The sequence below is a fragment of the Andrena cerasifolii genome, chromosome 2 (assembly GCF_050908995.1).
Source record: "Andrena cerasifolii isolate SP2316 chromosome 2, iyAndCera1_principal, whole genome shotgun sequence".
Classification (NCBI taxonomy): Eukaryota; Metazoa; Arthropoda; class Insecta; order Hymenoptera; family Andrenidae; genus Andrena; species Andrena cerasifolii.
Window position 1 is genome coordinate 20,009,411 of NC_135119.1, and position 21,881 is coordinate 20,031,291.

General features: G+C 40.6%; 1 protein-coding gene across 2 annotated transcripts; it reads right to left on the reverse strand.

Moving 5' to 3' along the window:
• LOC143378628 (uncharacterized) lies at positions 1 to 7,622 on the reverse strand. Of its 2 annotated transcripts, XR_013088323.1 has the most exons (5): positions 7,315 to 7,622; positions 7,027 to 7,205; positions 5,658 to 5,937; positions 3,091 to 4,523; positions 1 to 2,918 (listed from the first exon to the last, which is right to left on the reverse strand). XR_013088323.1 is itself a non-coding variant. In XM_076830486.1 (4 exons), exons 2-4 carry the CDS (start codon positions 7,194 to 7,196, stop codon positions 4,278 to 4,280), a joined length of 696 nt encoding a protein of 231 aa, XP_076686601.1. In that variant the 5' UTR covers positions 7,197 to 7,205; positions 7,315 to 7,622; the 3' UTR covers positions 1 to 4,277. The 2 variants fall into 2 exon arrangements, 1 of the variants encoding a protein (XP_076686601.1); XM_076830486.1 differs by having other exon boundaries at positions 1 to 4,523.
• Between the last annotated feature and the right edge of the window lie 14,259 nt (positions 7,623 to 21,881).

Genomic DNA, 21,881 nt, shown 5'->3' on the forward strand with positions numbered 1-21,881 from the left:
TTCGATTCATACTTGTTTTATTGAATCTCGTGAAAGGTTTCAAGAGACAACTACTCACAATTACTCACGAGGGGAGTACATTAAGTTCGGGTCACCGATTCGATTCGAATTTTACATATTATTAGTACACACCATGTATAAAGACATATTAAACGAATAGAGCACGTTATTCAAAATTTTGCGCGAAAGTCGAGTTCCAACTTTCGCCCACTTTAAAGCATATACGAAATTTTGTTTTCTACGCTTATATACGCACATTTCTTAATTCATAATTCTTTTTGTTGTTGCTTACTTAAATCCACCTCGTACATAGAGTCTGGCGAGATTTTGAGTAGTGCGTCCTGTAGGTTTTATATATTATTCTGCATGGAGCGCAGTAACTATATGCAAACTTTGAGCCAAATCGATGATTCAAAGCTCGGGCACTCCCCTTATCAGACTGTCCATTATTCGCGGTATACATTGCATACAAATGCGTGCATCCATATACGACGAGTGGTGTACGCATTTAATTCGATACGAAACGATAAAGATTGTGACGTGGCTTAACAATTTGTGGAAGTACACCAACAGTGAGTCGAACGCCGGTGAACGTGATTTCGTCCCGATTTCCCTGAATTCGAAATTACTTTTCATTCGATCTCTTTTTCAGTGGCAACCAGATGACGACAGTTAATTAAATTTCCGTCGATATTTGTTCAATTAAATGAAACAGAATGCAATCTTGCATTGCATTTGATATTACGTCCGGATGCAAAAATGAACATGAGACGAAGACTTGCGAATTTAGGACAGCCAACAGGTCTGCGCACTAAACGAGAAACGTAAAAGAATATTAAGTAGCATGCCGAGTGCTACAAAATATGCAAAATATTCTCGCATAAATTACACTTTTTTCAAATGCATAGTTTTCTTACGCGTTACATTATTAAATACTTTTAAACATTTAGATGCTGAGATTTCAATCCTCGTGCGGAAATCATTAATTATATATCAACGCGTGCGATACTTTTTTTTTCTTAATGAGATCCTTGTCGGTGCCCAATCAACGAAACGAAAGTGCAGAAAACGCGAAATTAACACTCTTCTGTTCGTCGCAAACTGCGTCACTCTCGTTCAGCAGTTGGACCAGGTATTTATTGCTCGAGCGGAATTTAATTTAACAGTGGCAATTATCGATCCTTCGATTCTACGCGAAAAAATAAAAACCATCGACGCCAGCTGACGCCCGTTTTTCGCACATCTCGCACGTATTTCTGTGTAACATGGCCGTTGTAACGCGATCACCGCGGTCGATACTCAGCATTCGTAACGCAATCGACGATAATTATTGTCAGAAATGCTCTACAATTCGTTTTATCGCCGATAAAAATACAATCAGACGAAACCACAACCATGTATCGTACGGATGAAAGATTAATTTGATGTCGTAGAAACGTGGAAAATTTATGAAACGCTAACAACGAATATTGTTTTTCATCAACGTCGCGTATAAAAAGCAGTATAAACACGTACAAACAATTGTACCATTGAAGCTTTGAAGGAAGCACGTCGGTCTGTTTGCATGCTTTGGACGCTTCGAATCAAAGTAATTACTAGGAATGCTGATTACAAATTACGCGTAGTATAAATCCGACTTGCGATGGCTAAGCAGCCATTGTAAGTACAGAGCCTGAGTAAGATTTTAATTAAAGAGAAAAAAGATACGCTCGTATAAAAAAGTGGAAGAGACTTTCCGTCGACGCAATTCATAATACTTATACGTAACTAACGTGGAAGTTAATTCTCAATCCACACAAGTTATGAATATAAAATTGTTGCGCTAATAAAATTTAATCAGATGAAGGTCCCCTCTTTTTTTATTTGCATCTTTTTTTCTACTGTTCTGATTTTACGTAATTAATAGGAAACTTAATCCTTTGCACTTTTAACGCTACGGTATTGCATTGATGGGATTATAATAAGACAAAATAGTAATATGTCAAATGTAATAATAATACATTATACGTGAAGGGGTTTGTATTTTTAATAACTGAGATTTGGTTAATGAAATTAATGGTGACTCGATTAAAGAGTAAATGGATCGAGGATTGAACTAACTAAGAATTCTGTGAGCATAGTTCCCTCTGTGAATCTTTTTTTATCTCATTTAATGATCCATCTCTTCTTATAATTACTTCAAAGTCTCGATTTCAGAGTTTATACCCCACTTGAGATTATACAGCCCCATCTTACAGAATTCCGGTGAATATTAAATGAACAAGACAGTAACATAGTCCACATAGGTAGGCACCAAGAATTGAAACCATAAGAGTGGCTTAATAAGTAGAACACACAATTATAGAACCACAAAGGCGACTAACGAGGTGCAAAGGATTCGCGTTCAGCCTCATTTCCAAATAGTATAACAGTCGTTCATTTCGAAATATTCAGCCACTTCAAAGAAAAAAATCTAATCTTTAATTGCCTAGATTACCCGGTGCACTAATTTCCCAGTCTTGCATCGTGCATTGTTCTTCTCTACCTGACTATGAATTTAAAACAGCGATCGGAGTTCCAAAACCCGATAGTCAAAAGAAATTTTCTTTCTATATCCGTGGCATTCAAAACACACTTACTTTCCAAGTTCTGAAACGAATTCGGTGCTCTATGCACCAGCTCTAACGACGATACAGACTTTCAGGAAATGATCACTTATTTATGAACTTATTTAGTGCTACCCCATCGTGTAAGTTGCAACTAGCGAAGTACAGTTTTATCGTGGCTATTCTGATAGCTGGTATTTCAGAATTCGCCGTGTTTATTCATAATTGTCCAGTTAATCAGGGATTAGACTATAGCTACGCCGATTTTCCTTTGATCGTGGCACTGATCGTTAAGCACCATCGCGATGACGTGTCGTGGACAACTCTCGAAGTCTTATTTCTCAAATTCGAGTGGACTCTGCGACGGGATTGGGGAGCTTGGAGCTTAGTAGATTATGTCGATCAGGGATGCTCTTTCAGAATGACATTGAGTTCCTACTCAATGGAACTTCAGATATTCTCTGGGAAAATAATCCGATTTTCCATTCTGTTTACAGAAATGTACGGATTTGTAACGTAAAGGAGGGTCACACTGAGACTTGCACATGCTAGAGACCTCTTTAATGAAAATCTTCGCGGTAGTGAATAAAAGAAGGAGTAGTATCCACAGAGAGGGTGCTATCTGCGTGTGGTTTAGAAACATCGAGTAGCCCCAATTTAAATCTCGATTTAAATCAGGAAAAGCATGTGCTTCTTTCTCTGAGAATTCAAAAGTACTAAATAGATTAGAGTTACTTTACTAAAGTAGAGCGCATTACTGTACTAACAGTGCAGAACTTAGATACAAGCATTGTATGTAAAAAGAAGTCAATGCTTGACCAAAAACCAATCGATCCACAGCTATGCCAAGGATATTGTTTGCACCTGGGATGAATTAAAATTTGTGTCCAGTGATGTAGTTGTTAGCGACAATGGAATTCTGGAGATGGTTACTGTAATAGTGGGAATAAATCGAGCGTCTTGCGAACCCAATAATCACCAAGACACTGTCTTAAATGAATAATTCAAGGAGCACTGTCTGCAGGGAAAAGTCCCTTCCGTTCTAATTTTCAGTCATAATTGTGAACTGGTTTCCATTTATAAAATAGAGTCTAAACTGAAGTTCATCCATGGAAGACGAGATCAACGTGATGGCGCCACACGACAAGCTTAGAGTTGTTTTTGGTGTACTCTTTACTACTATACCTACTGTCTAACCTGATACATCCATATTGAGACATCTCCTTTTATCTGACTCCAATAGGTCTTCCTTTAAAGCGACGATCACGCATAATTACATCCATCAACTTATTAATAACTGGAAGAACAGAAATATGTACTTCTAATAATGGAAGTTCGAACTTTCACCGGTAACTCGTCCCGCTACTTTACATAACTTTCTAAATGCACGTAAACTCATTATACTTATGTCATGCCCTTCTCCCCTCGAACACAGAAATTTAATAACTCATCACTCAGACAACTCGACGACCCTCCACAATCCAAGTCTTCGAATTCACGTATTAACGTCGAGCTACCGCAGTTCGTAATGGCTTTGCGAAATAAATTCAACATCAAAGGTAGAAATAGCTTGGGAACGCGAACGAACATAGTACGAAGTCCGTTCTATCCTTTCCTAGCAGTCCTAAGAAACAGCCCCTGGTGGCTGACAAATAGGATTAGTGTTCCATCCCGAATCCACGGGATCCCGTACTACGCGCTCGTTTCTTCAGGCTCGGTGCAATCGGTGGGTTTCACCTCGAGCCACCAGTCATTGGGGTAGTGGTACTTCTGTAACTCGATGCCCTCCCTGGGAACAGGGATCAGCCGGCCGCCAAATTGTTTCGCTGATAAGGGAGGAATGACGAGTTGAGGCGGGAAGCATTGCAGACTTGGGGAGAACTCGCAATCTGGAGGCAGCACTCTTCTCGTCCAGCCCACTCGCCTTACCATTTGCGTCTGCAAATTGGAGAAGGTAATGGTTCATAGTAAGTCATAAAATATTGACACAAGTTGGAAGTTGGACAATAGGATAGCGTAGGGGGAGTATGGTAATATTTATTGTAATATTATTATGTAATCGGGCATGTGCCTGGGTCGAAATGTGAAGTGGAGTTGTTGAGTTTTAACTACAATCGTTTTATTTATTATATGTACTGATTAATCTCCTTTTCCATTGCAGAATATTAATTTTCCTCTTCTGTTGTTAATCTTCGTATTTTAATGTTAGAAAAATATTGCCAAAGATTGTGCAGTACCCAAGGGAAGATCCCCAATCTGAAAGTTCCAAAAAGTATGAGACTTTGGGTATATATAGAGGATATATAGATAATAGATATGTATTACAATTTCTAACACAAAATCGGAATGTAGCCAGATTTTCAGGGGTCGATTTCACCCCCTTAGAGTGACTTTGGGCAGCAAAAAAAAATATACATATCGTCTACATATCCTCAATGTTTCATACTTTTTTGAATTTCCAAACTGGAAATCTTCCCTTGTCAGTACATTGATGAATGAAGAATTTAAACTGCTAATAATCAGTTACAAAATAACAGATATAGTGTGATATTACATTGGAAAACTGACAAATTACTTTAATCCTATGCAGTTAGCCTGCCTCGCACAGTAAAAGAAATCACATAATAGAAAGGAGGAGAATTGTCTGTTGTCTCGACATTTTCACGTTCTACAATTTTATCTTCTGCAGAACGTTCTTCAAACAGTTACACCGTCATAAAATCTCGCGATGTTAATAAAAGAAAGTAGGTACATCGTTTCATTGCCAAAAGCTATACCCAGCATAAACTTTCCATTGTCCTAATTACACCACGTAAAATTCACGACTCTTCATCGGATTTATAACTCCTGGTGGGTAGGTAACACTGCAGCATTAAAATCGCGAAAACAGTAGGTCGAGGAGACATTGCGATCTTTAATTCTACAACAAGACCAGTCATTTGCGATCAGCACAGCCAATAGAATTTTTTTACCATGTTTGGGAATTCAGGCATTTACGAACGTAATAGAATTTTCATTTTTTACATTTTCATTTTGAAAAACACCTACTCCACGTGTTCAAACTAAACTTACCACTGCGTCCTCTTCGAACACCACCACTTCGACTTTGGGCGCATCTTCGCCGACCTCGTGCTCCTGAATACGATACACCCCCGCAGCGTGCAAGTAGGTGGCGCTCAGGCCAACTTCACGAAAGGCTTTCGTGATCAAGACATCATCGCGTAGCGTGTCCACCAGGCACAATTCGACCTTGCGCGCCCAGGGTAGCGCACGGCCGATGCGAACTTGACCCCAGAGTCCTCCAAGGCACAAGAAGTGCACGATGCCCAACTTCTCCAGCACCAAGTGGGCCCTAATAGGATCACAGAGCCTAGCTCAGTGAAACTCGTCATAAGAGAAACTTTGGGCAGTGAAAGTAACGCCTCGACCGTGAAACCGAATCCAACGAGTCGCCACTTAGAATTTGGAAGGAACTTTCGTTGATCAACGTGCGACCTGGTTTCACTGTCCAAGGGATCCACATATTTAATAGATGGACGAATGACGGACGGAGGATGCAGTGGAATAGTTAAGGGAGATTGCTAGTATCGTAGAAGAGCTTGTGTGAGTAAAAGATCGAATTCATTGAGGGACAGGTCGAACGCAGAAAATGGCATGCAACTGGATATCTTTATTGGTGGAATATAATGATGTGCGATTGTTCTGTTAATAGCATCAGTATTATAGGGAGTGGAAGCATCTGGGTAGGTACATTTACTTACGCTAGTGATTTTATTTAAATTACCAGTTTCGAAATAGACATCGCTCTGCAGGAAATTTGTAGCTGTATAATGAAATATCTTGTATGTGATATTAAATCAATATTTTCGAATTATATTTTATTTGATTTCTGCGTGATTGAATACAATTACTATCAATAACATATTCTTCGAAAGCCACTTTGATTTATATTGGTTGCAACAGTTTATTGGGTGCTCATAAGTACGCGTAAGTTCGGTACTTTATCCTATTATACCGCGAACAAGTATTGAAATTCAATATTTACTGTTCCATCTACCAGTACCTAACCAAAATCTATAATTGAAATATTTCAATCCTGCTCATAAGTGGAAGATGCAACCTCAAATATCTAAGAATTAGTAAGTATTGCAGAAATTAGAGGCAGACATAAGTTTGCTCCAAAGGAGTGACGAGCTACCATGTTCCTTAGATAAGACAATGAAAATAAAAACAGTTGGTGCGCGCACAAAATAAAAAGAAGGAAACACTTTATTCAAGCAATGCGTTACAATAGAGAAGACAAACAGCGTGCAATAATCGGAACCCAGGCTGAACACGCTACAGCAAGTCATCTCCATGCGATACTCAAGATCATGATCCACGGTACATTCAGATACGGGGATTTATCTACAGCCAGAAGTTAGAATTCAACCGTATGGACCTGTAGGCAAGCTCGTGCAGCTTCTCCGAAAATTCTTCAGGAACGCTGCATGGTTGCCTGGGCGCATCTTGCCGACTGAGGTTGTACCAGAACAGCACTACCATCAGAAAGAACACCGCCAACGCTCGTAGCGGAGTGATACGAAATCGTCTGCGCGACCCAAAGCTCATGCTGGTAACCTTGAACACAAGGAACCATCCTCGTCAGAGCCGAACGTTCTGTCGTCCTCGTTCAAGAGGACGGGATCTAAACTAAGCATGCGACCCTCGATCAGCGAAACGAACGCACTGTTCATCCACGAGCAACCACCAATGAAGCTTTCAGCGAAATGGAGGCACAAGGCAGATCATCACACGTAGTGTCCCACATCGTGACCACTCGTCATTGCATAACTGCGAAGAACGCCGCGTGACCGCGTCGCGACGCTTTCAACCGCGACGCGCAACGGACACATGACCCACGTGTTCACCTGGTCCGTCCGAAATCACGTTTCTCGTGACACCGCTTTTTTTTCGCACCCTGATCCGCTACACCACCGTCACCGAATATTTGCGATTCCACCGTACCAAGCCCCCACTCCTCGGCCTTAACGCTTCATAGAACCGGCAACGTTGCAAGCCGATCGATTCCTCTGCCTTACCGACAGGCGCCCGTTGATCGGTGGCGCCATTGCTGGACTAATTACGGCAAACTTTCAAACCTAGAGGCACTAAAGCAGATACGAGGTATAGAATAGGCCTATCATCAGTGGTGGGTTTACTACGTTACATCACAGACGAGGTATAGAATAGACCTATCAAGCAATGTATTTTTGTGTCGCCGGTTTAGGGGGTCCTAGGACCCCCCCTTGCCATTTTAGTGTCGCATGCAACGTTACCGGTGAAGTCTCAAAAGAGATTGTAACGCTACGCGTGGTAGGAACTAGAATTAAGCACGAGTAAAACTAGTTCATGTTTTGAGAGTCAATGCCCGCGATTTACAAATGTTTCTGTTAGAGTAACAATTTAAAAAACGTCTTATGAACATATTTCGTTCAACGGAAAAGAACGGAGGAAGAAAATAAAACGATATCACATTCGTCTTTTAACCTTGCTGTCCTATTCCGGTTTATTTAACGCAAAACAAATTTATATAAACGACAACATTATTTGTGGAAGACATGCTTTCATGATGTAACGTGGAATACCTCGCAAAGGAATTGTAACTTTGTATATTTCAATAAAATGCTGAAGCAGAGAGGACTTTAAAAATTGTGAAAAACTCAACAGTTCCAGTATCTCGCTGAAATATTCCAACTTGCACTTATTCTTCCATCTTAACACTATATTCGTATTCTGGGGTTCGGTGGGAACAATCGAACAACATTTTAAGTTACATATTTTATTCTTACATTCTACCATAGTATTGCAAGTTAAAGAAATTCTTATATACGACTAGAATATTTGACAATCGCAGCCATCGGCTCGGTTCTCACCGATTACCAGGTCTCACCGCGAGGAGGTTGCTACGCTTGGAGACCCGTAGAGAGATAGATGGAATCAAAGTTCCATCGATCTCCCTGTACATGAAGCCTACTAAACCAAAGAAATGGATGGAAACAAAGTTCCATCGATCCCTTCGGTTTAGATATAGAATCTAGGGAACTGCCAAGCAATCACTCGATTAAAAGAAATTCAGGAAAGAAGGAAAGGCGAAGGGTAAGCATGAAACAAGTATTGGACGGCGCAGTTCCTACCACCCTGCTGTCCAAGTCGAAAGGGAAAAGCGCTCGGCGCCTCCCAGACGATTCCTGTTGCTCCGATGCGACTCGTCAGGAGCAAACACTTGACCTGACTCAAGCCGTCCAACACGGAGATTGGGTAATCGAACCGGGTGACTTACGCAGGCAGTGTACCAAAAGGTGCACCCCCTACGTCCGAAACTTTTCCCTTTGGACAAGAACACCAAGGGATGAAACTGATCCACCCATACCGATTCCATGCTCAGTCACTTGCTTCCGCAAACGGAAGCAGCGGTAACCTCCTCATCACAGATGAGGAGCCAATAAACGAACAACAAAGTTAATGATTTAGTGACTGCTTGGCAATTTTACATGGGACCTTAAATACTTCATACTATAATAAATTAGCCTAGCCTACCTTAGATGTCTTCTTTCACTGTCACTTTGCACGATCACTTTTCACTATCACTTTTCACTATCACTTTTCACTATCACTTTTCACTATCACTTTTCACTATCACTTTTCACTATCACTTTTCACTATCACTTTTCACTATCACTTTTCACTATCACTTTTCACTATCACTTTTCACTATCACTTTTCACTATCACTTTTCACTAGTTTCTTTTTAAATATATCGTGTTATTAACTCCATTCCCCGAGTAACGGTGAACCTGAAAAGCTGAAACAATCAACTACTATATGTTAGTAACGGTGTGGTCGGCCTGGAAAGAAATTAAGGAAAAGCTTATTGAGTTGGAGACGATCGAGATAATTTCGACCAACAGCAGAGCACGCACGAGCATGCAAAACCACCGCAGAGATAAGTACTTGAAGGAAAGAGCAGAGAATGTAGACCCATCGATGAGATGCATGACAGAGTGACAGAAGTCACAAAAAACCATCGAAGACATAGACGAGATGAAATGAATCAGGGAAAACCATCCAAGACATCGACGAGATGAAATAAATCAGGAAAAACCATCGAAGACATGAAATGAATCAGGGAAAACCATCGAAGACATCGACGAGATGAAATGAATCAGAGAAAACCATCGAAGAAATTCACGAAAATGAAATAAATCATTTAAACCCATCGAAGAAATGCATGAAATAAAATAAATCATGCAAACCCATCGAAGAAATACACAAAATAGAACGACTCGCGCAAAATTCTCGAAAGTATGCATGGAAATAGGACAGATGATGGAAAACGACCGAAGAAATCAGATTTGACATTCGCAAAACAATAAAATTTTAAATGACTTACCGAACCCCAAAATTTCATCAGCACCAAGCGAATAAACGAACCCAGGCCAGAGGGGCGAGAGGCTGGCGGAAGAACCAGGGTTGAAATCCTGACCAGGTCCCCAGCAAGTTCAGCAGCTCCGGGGGGAGGGGGAGGAAGAACCAGGTCCCCAGGAAGTCCAGTGGATCCAGGTGGCTCGGCAGCTCCAGGGGGGAGGGGGAGGAAGAACCAGGTCCCCAGGATGTCCAGTGGATCCAGGTGGCTCGGCAGCTCCAGGGTTCGCGGAGGTCCTTTAAGTCCGGAGGACCGACGACGACTGAGTACATGAAGATCTGTGAGCTCCTTATGTAGACTTCGAGGAATGATGTCCCCCGATCAAAACAAGGTCGACGGTTAGTTACAATTGCGAAATCCAGCGAATTCTTCGGCAAAAATGGATTTTCGGCTAAAATATCCATTCCAGTGGCTATTGCTGTGACAAATAATGTTAACAACATTTACACTAACCGCCCAGTATAAATTATTATTAACTATAATCGATAGAACTCGAGATATCAAGCAATTTGTAACATTTGGCCTTGGATTTGCAAATGATTTTCTGCGCCGACTGAATTCTCTTTTATTCTCAATGTTTAATCGTTCGATACATTAATGTTAATGCTTATACATATCACGTAGTATTATTTATAATGTATAAATACGTTTTAGTTGAACTTAGTGTAAGTGAATAGTTGCAGGAATATTTGGAGAAATATGAGTGAGATACTTGTTTCTCCCCCTTAGTTACTAACATCGGCGAAGTATAGGCTAAAACGATAGACCTATCACCTTATGGGAATTCGCGTTCACATCACTAACACGTAGAGGCACGGTACTCTATGAAACACTTTTTGGCAGGCACAGGCACTGACTCTACAATCGCGTTGCACACGATTACAAAATCATTTTCTGTTTTTAAACATCCTTCAGTTTCTGAAAAAGTCTTCTAAGTAACGGGTATATCTGAATGGAATCCTGTTAAATTAAAAGGCCTCCCACATGGTCCAGTAATCGATGAAATTGATGCGCGAATTGAGAAATCACGAGATAATATGCACTATGCCATGCATACACTTCACTGAACCGATGAATTTCTCAGGGCTAGACAAACTTTTATTTCACAATGCGGGTTTCAAAAGTAACTCGATTTGCAGTTGCATCCATGCACCACAAGACACTCATGCATCATGCAACTTTCTGCGAGACTTTTAAAATTAGATTTTACTGTAAATTTCAGCGTTGGCGGTAAACTAATATTAGGGGCAAACGGAATCCAATTATTATTACTTCACTGGAATGATTAAACAGTGCATTAGAAACTTGTGGGAATATCAGTAACAGCGTGAATTTTTAATACTTTTTTCGGCGCACGATACGTGAAAGGGTTCGCAAGGGTACGCAAAGTGCTAATAAACAATGTCATCTTGCAATTTATAGCTTGCACGGGCTTTGAAGAAATGCCATTTCTGAACGCCATAGTGTCTTGATCCACGAAATGGATTTTCGGAGAGAAATCCGCGTGAGTCGTTGACCAACCGAGCCAAAGCATACCGTAACAAAAGCCTACCCTCTTATGTCAAACTCTCTCTCTAAACAAGTCACACGTATACAAGTACGCAACACCTTTCAGCATTTCAACACATTTCAGAGTAGTTGCTGAGTTGGACGCTGTTCATGAACAGAGGTCGCTAAATTCAGTCCTGAAATTATGGGTCGGTAACACAGATTGGGTGGCGACACGAAGTCCCATAAGGTGATGGGTCTATTCTATACCTCGTCTGTGGTTACATCGAATTTACTACGTGCACGCGTAAAAAATGTAAATAATTGTAGAAAATGTATTCAATGTCAAAAATTCAAATACAAACTATTAACCGCTACCTATTGCATTGAATTTTGCTGCACAATATTTTAAATTACTTTAAAAAGAAAGAGTGGAATATAATTATAAAATTATAATTAATTTGAAATTTTTTAGTAAATTTCATATCTTTGGTGTGCAAAAGATACTCGAATTTTTACATATATCGACATTATTATTCCTTTGATAATTTCTTTGGATGTAACATTCCATTTAGAATTATTGAATCTGACCATTTTAGGAACTTTGTTCATAAACTGAATACAGCTTATAAAATTCCAACTCGAAAGACATTTTCGAATAATTTACTTAACCCAAAATTTCAAGATTATAAAAAGTCAATAATCCGAAGTCAAAGATCTATGTCAATCTCTCACTCTGAACAAATCACACGTATGCAAGCACGCACACACCTTCCAGCATTTCAACCTACTTCAGAGTAGTTCCTGAGTTGGACACTGTCCATGAGCAAATGCCACTACATTCAGATCTCAAATTATAGGTCGGTAACACAGTTTAGATGGCGACACGAACATCCATAAGGTGATAGGTCTATCCTGTAGGGTAGGTGTACCGTTTGTGGTCATTGCACAGTTTTTGGCCATGCGCATAATTATCTTATTTTTAAACTGCTTGCAGATCATTATTATGTGGAGAATTTCACATCATAAATATTTTGTTTAGTATACCGCCAGAAATATAAGGTTATATTTATTGCTTACACGAAAAAATATTACATTTTTTAACAAGTGGCCAAAACTCGTACAATACCTTAAGGTGGCCACAAATGGTGCATCTACCCTACCTCGTCTGTGCTAGAGGCTCTAGACGCTGTATAATGTCTGGTAAGCACTAGAGAATGTACAGAATTCCCGAAATTCGTAGGATCTGGAGGATCCATAGAATTTCTAGCTGTGCAATAAGAAAAAAGGACATTTTTTCACGGACCTCCGTGTTTAAGTTCAGTATAGTTCCCGGATTTGCCGTTCTTAATTGTAGAGTGCGCCACAAAACCATCGACCTTTCACGAAGTTGGTATATCAGTTCGTGTGGCATAAGCTCCCGTAAGATGTCAGGTCTGTCGTTTAAACCCTCCGTGCTATTATCCTCGTGCTGCGAGGAAAGTAGAGTATGAAAATAAATGCCCCGATGGTTTCTTTCTCATGGGTGGAGAGAAGTTTATCATTTTGATGGGTGGGTCGTCGAGGAATCTAAGTTAACCGACACAGGGAATGGGAAACGCGGCGCTGAGGACTTTCGTATTCGACATTGCGGTTCGCACGTGAGTACCAGAAATAGTTTTTCGCCCTTTGGAATCTTAACGGATCGACGCCGCTCAGATTTCCGTATTCCTTTTTCTCCCCTATCTCCCCGTATTTCCTCCTTTCACCAAAAATAAGTCCCAGTAATTCGTTATATCTCATAAATCGCGGCACCTTGAACTTTTTCGGCGATTACGTAGATGCGTTTAGTGTCCTCGGAAAAAATCGGGGAGATTCCTGTAAAGTCCAGAGACATTCTTGATTCCACCTTAAATTTGCTGATTCGTTCAATATTATAAACTATTATTTTCCTTCGCAATATAAATACCATAGTTACCCGAATCTTCTGTTTTGTATGTCCATGACTTTGACTCGTCTTCTGGTGTTTTCCTGAATAACTAGGAGATCATGTTTTTGAACAGTTTAGGGAAACGAACAAATATCAGGGATGGAAGAAAATATTACATAACGTTTTTATCCGAATGCCTGATTCGTATCGCGCGTTGTGGCTTCTGCACGAGTTACTTGTTTAAGCGGCCCCGCATTTGTCGAATAAAAATCACTTAGGGTCAAATATATTTGAACAGAGCGGCAGGGTTAATGCCGTACTTCCAAATACCAGACAGATCAAGCAGAACGGAGCAAAGTTTCATTTATGGCAGAGTTTGAGGAAGAAATTGCTACGAAAGCTATTAAACATGGATGTATAGAATAGGTGACGCGTTACGTGTACGCCATTCTTGTGCAGGAAACTACCGTTAGTTAGATGAACGTCAATTTAATGGAATATTTGCCCCTGCGGAGATCAAACGCGCTGTCTGTCATTAAGAAACTATGTAGTCCTCTGTCTATACAGTATTCTTGCACTTTCATACCATTGTTTTTTATGCGTGTCTATGAAAGGGTTAACATTCTTCGCTGTGGCAGCTTCCGTCATGAGTCGTTTCGTAATACGTTATGTTCTTTTTCAAATATTGATTTTATCGGGGGGGCATTCAACGTTTAATTGAAGTAGTATTAGTTGACTGTGCAAGATGTGTCAGCTTATCGTATCTAACTGGTCTGCAGAGCAGGAGAAAGACCTGACCATTGTCTTCACCTACTTCGTACTAAAATATCGTCTCTTGAGAACGAAATACCTCAGTGAAAGATTAATCAATTTTACAAGCAGAAGTATATATTACCAACTTGCAAATATTCTTCACTTGCACGGAAATATTCTTCGCCAAAGAATGCTAAAGACGAATCACAAACTATGTACCTAGGAATTCCTTTTAAAATTAGGGTGCATCTTAATTTGAAGTACCTATGTATATAATATCATATATTCAATTTCATGTAGAAGGTGGTTAACTAAAAAAATTAAATTCTCAGAAAACGATCTACCGTTCGTTAGTTAATATTTATTTCACACGTCCAAGGTAACATACTTTCTATGTAAAATATGGTGCGGCATTTAATTGTGTATAAATCACCATTCACTCTTCTTTATAAACTATCAGTGTACTTATGAAAAGAATATAGGTATATCTTTCATTTTCTATAATTCACGCACGAGAATTTATTTCAATTCCTTTCCAAGTTCTTCAGGGCTTGCTATATATAATTCCGAATGCACAAGGTCATGGTTCTGCTTCAGCGAAGTAGCTATTCGTGCAAGTTAATTACGACCTCGGGTTCGAAAAATCTTGGGAAGGAAACTTTTCTTACTGACAGTTTCTTCTGAGGTAGGTTCCATTTGCAGCATGACTGGCGTCCGCAAATTCGTCAACGCGGGAATAGGTTTAAAAATAAGACGTACCCCCGAAAATGTGGCGCGCTATTGGCGTTTCTGCTCATTAAGATAATTGAGTGGAGGCAAGGCCTCGCCGCGATAACTCATTCAGAGGCGTCGTTCCCTCCGAAAAAGTAAATACAAAGAGAAAGAGGAGTACAAGAGACTGCGTGTTCGCTAAATGAGTTCCGCGAGTAACAAAACTGTCAGATAATTCATCGAGCTCGCTACTTCAACCCATTTCTCGCGACGTATTTACGCAACGACAGTTTTATGCGCATATCTACAATGAGTTTTACACTAATTTCCAGGAGAATTTTCAGCGAGACTATTGTCATAATATTTAATACTTGCGCAAGAAATTAAGGAATTTTATAAATAAGCAGGTACCTAAATAATACATAACGTAAGGTTTCATATGAATTCTACTATAAACATTAAAACATTTTTTTCATTCCCCAGAGCTCTCTTATTTCTTTTACATATCGTAATGTAAGAGTAATTACCATTATCAAGCAAAGCATTATATTATGTATGTACATAATATAAAGAAAATTGTCCTTAAATGTCAATTAGTAAAAATGCTTAGATTTTTGTATGGGACGAGAAGACCCTATAGAATTTTATAATTTATTTTTAATTAATGTTGTATATAAATATAAATTATTTTGTTGGGAGGATGTTTAAATTTATCAAACTTTAAAAATTTTAACCAATTATTTTTTATTAAAAAAAGATAGTTTATTAAAAATTATTAGATTAAATTACCTTAGGGATAACAGCGTAATATCTTTGGAGAGATCATATTAATAAAGATGATTGCGACCTCGATGTTGAAATAAGATATAATTTGAATGCAGGAGTTTAAGGATCCTCTATTCTCTGTACTCCCCCTAAACATTGAAGAAACCCTCCATCGCACGATTTTGTATTCATTAAAAATTCGACTCCCATTCAGATAAGACAAGAATTAAATATAAAAACTGCAAAGAGTCGAGCAGAAATGCGCTCTCTGCCGAAGCAAAGGTACAATTGCAAATCCTTAAACGCATCCCCATGATCATCCCCTCGAGACACTATTTCACGTCCCCGAATGATATTAATTTACGTTCCCCGGAACTCGAGGGGTTCTTCTATTCACCGAACTGGAGCGCTTCACCGTGCCGTAAGTGGACGTGGAAAGAAAAATTGCGGTGAATGTCGTGGAACCGGGCGGGACCGTAAAACAAACGTTTCGACGGGGCGCTTTTCTCTCCTTCTAATTTTATCTTGCTGCTTCCCTCCGTGGTCCTTTGCCCGTGTATTTTCGTAGCACGTGTCACCTACGTGTAGGCCACCTTATCTCCGTAGTTAACGAACACACGAGCGCACTTGGCAATCTTTCGAACACGTGTACACGCTTATCCCTCTTGTTTCTGTTCTAATGCTTCTATCGCGCCACGCGATTTCGACAGCCCGGGCGTAAGAAAGGTCCGCTCGAAAATACGTAATAAAACACGAAGTTCGAGCACGGCGTAGGAGTGCGAGTCGAAACTCCGAAATTGTCATGTTTCAATTCGCGTCGTTTTAATAGATAGGTAAAGCAGAAAGTTGATATGTTTGTGTGTTTATCTGTTGGCTAAAAACTTTCGAGCGGAAAACTCTGGGGTCACGATATGTGCTTCAGCTGATTATGCCTGACTAATACAAATGAATGTGACTATTTTCACAAAAAATAAAAATAAAAGAAATTTTTTTTATAACAGAATTTATATTCCGGGCGAAGCCGCGTAGGATAGCTGGTGTTTTTATGTATTCAGATTTGGGAATATGCACCTTTTGGGTAAGAAGCTTCTGCGAGAATTTAGTTAGCCACGATATTAGTACCTATCTATTCGATAAGGGCTTTGTAGCTATTCGGTTCAAAAGAACTTACTCATTACCACACTTTGCATTTTAGAATTCGAGGAATTAAGAGGAAAAATTTGCATTATTCAATATACCCTATCTTCCTGTCACACGATTTCTTTCTTTTCACAAGAATGTAGCTGCACGCTTTTCTTAACCCGCCGTGGGCACACTGGGTCGTTTATGTCCGGGAAAATTGCCTCTTTTCTTAACCTTCCTTCCGAATTTTTATTTTTCCTAATTAATCGTTTAAACATTTGACGAGTGTATATTAAAGTAGAGATTTGAATAAGTATCCCATAATTTTTTCAGATTTTTTGAAAGTGACAAACAGTAGAAAAAACCAAGGGCGTCCGCATACTTTTTTCCCGGAGGGGGCAACGTTGGGATGATACTAAAGAAAAATATACCCCTGTTGCTTATTTTAACCCATTTTGCAGTACCAATTTAATTAAAAATTTAAAATCGCAAATTAAAAATAATCCCTTTTATAGTATAAACTTAATAAAGATTAGTTTTAAAAATCAAGCGATTCTTCCAGCCAGGGAGAGGCAACTGCCCCTTTTGCACCCCCCTCCGGCCGCCCATGGAAAAAACAACCATGGACATAAACGATCCAGTCTGCAAACGTAAGGTGGGAAAATAAGTGTGCCCACTTTGGGTTAACGAAATCCAATAATTTTTTTTAAATAATTCGATTCCCCTACTCACCCTGCGTATAAAACCCCAGCCCATTTATTAACGCCACCCTGCACAACTGTAACAAGCCGCAAGCAAAATGTGCCATACGGTCGTTTTCCTTTTTTCCTGAGACTTATCATAGCGCTTGTCCCGCGCAAATGGATAAATAAACGAAGCTCGTTACATTCGACGAACTTAATGGCCCCCGTTCCTGCCCACCGTGTCACGTTCTTGGGAGAAAAAACGCGATCATGACTGGCGGGATTATAAAGGTTCGCGCAAGTGTCGATTGATTGGCGCATTCCTTTTTAAACGACTCTACCGTTTCCTCTCGCGCCGCTAATCGCCGTTTCGATTTTCTACGACGGCATAACAGCCAGCCATGTTTTTCTGTGATAATGAACTCCAGCAATCTCGGCTTCCAGGCGCAGGCTCGCTCTTTGAATGTGCCGCCCGTGGGGAGCAACAGGGGCGTGATCCTTGGTCAACGATGCAAAGTGCGGCAGAAAACCGCGAGCCTCGATAGCGGTCACGTAGAAAGTCATAAAAATGATTTCCTGTGGAAAGCTCGCGTCCCGATGCCCGCCGGTCGGTATACTGCCGGTACATCATCGCCCCGGAACGAATTATTATACAGGGGGATTGAATTTCGCTGGAATATCTCGAATTTATCGCGCAGAGTGAATTCGATAAATGCTTGTTGAACGTTGACGGGGCAGTAATTAACCGTTCGAGGATATTGAATCGGTGTTGTGATCCATCAAATGCTGCCATTCGATCGAAAGTTATTCAGTAATTAGCAGGGAGAGGAGGACGGGTGGAGAGTTTTGCGAAAATGAAATTCCCGGGTATACTTAACAAACAAAAAAGCGCGATAATTTTTCAAAGGCTGATTTCTAGTGCTGCGACGAAGTTCAAGTATTGGAAGTAGGTTCAAATCTGACTGAACAGTTTCGAACAGTTTACAAGTATGTTTCGGGGCGAATCGAATATTTCTCACTTTTCGGTTTTCCGTTTGCAGAAGAAAGATTTTTAAGCTTGGTTTTATTTTTATTAGTAATGTTCAAGGCAAAGGGGTACTAGTTGTAAATATATAATACAAAACTCTTAGTTTTTTAGTATTTATTATATGTCAGAATTCAAAAACTCTAAAAAAGGGTGTTACACCCTTCTTGCTGCAAAGTCCTGAATTGAAGATCGTCCACCATCGTCTACGAAACTACGAGACTCCCCGTCCGAACGTGTTCGTACGTCGATCGACAGGCTTTTTATGACGAAGGGACAGCACTGTGTCAAGAACAAGGGAGTTTCGTGGGAAAGGGATAAGGTGGTAGCGCGAAAGGTGGCCGGCGCCACGATAAATCCGTTATCCCGGGCTATCTTAACGACATTGTTGTCGCGTCTGACTTTAGTCGGCTATAATATTCGGCCTGGTTTAATGTGAAATAAATGAACAAATTCCACGGATGCCGCGTGTGGTCAGCTTAGCCCAGAGTCGCGCAAGGACGAGCCGTTTTACGAGCAATAAACCCTCTTTCGCTATTGTGTCCTGGCTGCACGGAGCTCTCGCGTACACGCCTGCAGTTCGCTTTCCGAGGGAGGGACTCTTGGCCGTCTTTTTTAAAAAGCACCGCCTTTTTCTGGTCGTGCCTGACCACGATTCGAACCGTGCAGGCCGTTTACGCCGTTTCCATTCTCTTATCTAGATTTCAAAGCGGCCACGTCTGTTCTTCTGGACAACGAAGCCGCTGGATAAATTCGGCGAGATCCCCGGGGGGCGAACTGGGAGGGCAAATAAGAGTGGGTCCCGAGGCACGTGATGAGAAAGGTTGTTCGGTTACATTGTGTGTATTTGTTTGCTGGGCAAAAACGGGTGTCGGTTGTTCAAATGTTGGCGCGTAAGTAGATACTTATACGTGCTCGCTGACTGGGGAAGTTTACTCGGATAGAAAGGGGAGCAGTGTAGGAACGACTTTACGTGTTAACTCGTTAACAGGGGAGGTTAGTTGTCTTATCGTCTGGGGATACCTTTGCAGTGAGCAGGAAGCGTTAAGGGGTTATGCCTAGTCAGCTTCTGAAAAAGAACGCGATTTTCAAGAATTTTTTGTGGAATATCTGCTGTATATTTTATTACAACTATTCGCTTATTTTAGAAGTACATATATGCAGCAACTCTCGGTAATTTTGTTATAGAAAAACATTAAAAAATGAACGAATAACAGCCATTCTCGCGAAAGCTGTGTTGATATCGGTGAGCAAGATATAAAGGAAAACACTGTATCGATTGGCCTAAACTTTTACAGACTTCTTTTATATACCAAAGACTAGTAGATGAACGAAGGATTTTTTATTTTAACAAAAACTGTATTTTTAATTAACGAAAAACGAACAATTCAGACATCGGAAAAGCGTGAAGTTTTGAACAAAAACCAACTTCTTTAAAAAATCTTCGATCATCTACTGAATTCAACCATATATTAACAGAAAGCTTTTGAATTTTTAATTTTAGCTGATCCGGCTCAGAGAAAACTTGCTCGACGCACAGCGCCTTTATCAAAACAGCTTCCGCGAGAATGGCTGTTATTTATTCATTTCTTAATGTTTTTCTACAACAAAATATACAGTAGAGAATCGAAAAGAAAAATTCCCAAAAATCGCGTTCTTTTTCGAAAGCTGACTAGGCATAACCCCTCAACCTGCCGCGAAGATTTAGTAGTTGCACCCCTTTGGAGGGAGTAGAGGTGGTATTACGATATAGGTATAAGGTAAGTGCGGGTAATAAGTCCCACCTAAGGATCTATAATTTTTTTAAAAAAACTTGTACACTTTTTAGAAAACTTTTTTTTTTATAGAAATCTATGGACATTAAACTATAAACTGTAATATTTCTAGCAGTACATGAATAAATTAACTACGCAAATTAAAGGGTTTTTAAAAACCTTGTAAACGGGCTTTGTTTCGTGTAGAGCAGGTAATGAGGCCCACCTATTTAGTATGTACAATTCGGGTAAACAAAGACATCTTCATCCTCAAACGTGAGCCCAACGTAATCCTCGTGTATCCAGGTGAGATACATGACACACTATCGCTTATCACTCTTGAATGCAGTTCTGCATAATTTGCAAAACCTTCTTCTGGTTGAAGCGACACGTACTGTGGAGCTCTTCTCAATATCGTTCCAGCTTTGGGAGAGGTCTCTGGTTAGTTCCTGAGCCTTATAATTTACCTACCAAGGATAAATGACAGATGGGCCTTATTACCCGCACTTACCTTCAGTATACAGCACTTGTCGCGGATAAAATCGGGTAATGCGACTGATACCTCTACCCTCTCCCTAGTAAACATCACATTCTCAAATTCAGGATGCACGTGTACCTACTTAATATGAAATTATCTAAGAACCGTGGACTTAAGCGCTCCTCTGACTTTACCAATGGTCCAGGGTTCAGCAGATCCAAACGCACCAAACGAAGGCAACCAAGAGAAGCCGACGCTCAACAAAATTCCTCCGTGTACCAAAAATGACTAATAAGCATAGCCAGTATCTCAACCCCCTCATTCCTCTGCGCTGTCTCTAGCTGATCCAGGTGGAAGCCCTCCCCAACTCCCCCTATTATTTCGGGGAGTCTTTATTGTCCGACAGTACTTATATGTCCCGTGTCGATATTCCTCGGGGGATCGAGAAAAACAACAAGATTGATCACGGGGCACCGAACAGAGGCAGATTAGTGGTTTATCGGGGAGTGATCTTCCAAAGAGACATCGAGTGTGGGAGGGTAGGGGGGTTGGCCGCTGGGGAGGAAGGGCTGATGGAGCAACCAGGAACGCGAGTTGCATTTCAATGGGCCCGGCGCGTACGTAAAAGTGTTTCGTGGATTCCGGCGGGGTAAAAACCCTCGGCGATGACCGCTCGGACGGGGGCCCCACAAAGGTGCCGCCATTTCGTGCCGGACCCGGCCATGGTGGTACCGCGCGCGCGCCGCACCCCGCGGAATGCTCGAACACGCCGATTTTTGATTCCAACGAACGCGGAGGTGTGCGGATACGCGAAACCTTGGCCATTTTGTAATAGGTCAGTCTTCGAAAATGTGCCGCATGCAAGTTGGGGGAAACGCAACGGCTGAAACGAGTGTCAGGCGGTAGTGCACGGAGCGAAGCGTTATAATATTGTATATTAAGGGGTTATGCCTACCTGTAAGGTCGGAAAACACAAATATTTTCGGGATTTTTTTTATAAAACTTGAAGACTTTTTTAAATAAATGGTTGTATATTTGAAAGTAGGATATTTTAAAGTTCTTGTAGATTTTTTTTGCAATTCCCGGCAGCGTTTTTTATTACGGTGACCACTGTAACTTCGACCTGGATCACCAGAAATAAAAA

Coding starts and splice junctions, on each gene's coding strand:
- LOC143378628 (XM_076830486.1), bottom strand. CDS start 7,196: ATGAGCTTTGGGTCGCGCAGACGATTTCGTATCACTCCGCTACGAGCG. Junction 5,938..7,026: donor CTGCACGAGCTTGCCTACAG/GTCCATACGGTT, acceptor TGATCCTATTAG/GGCCCACTTGGTGCTGGAGA. Junction 4,524..5,657: donor TGTTCGAAGAGGACGCAGTG/GTAAGTTTAGTT, acceptor TCCAATTTGCAG/ACGCAAATGGTAAGGCGAGT.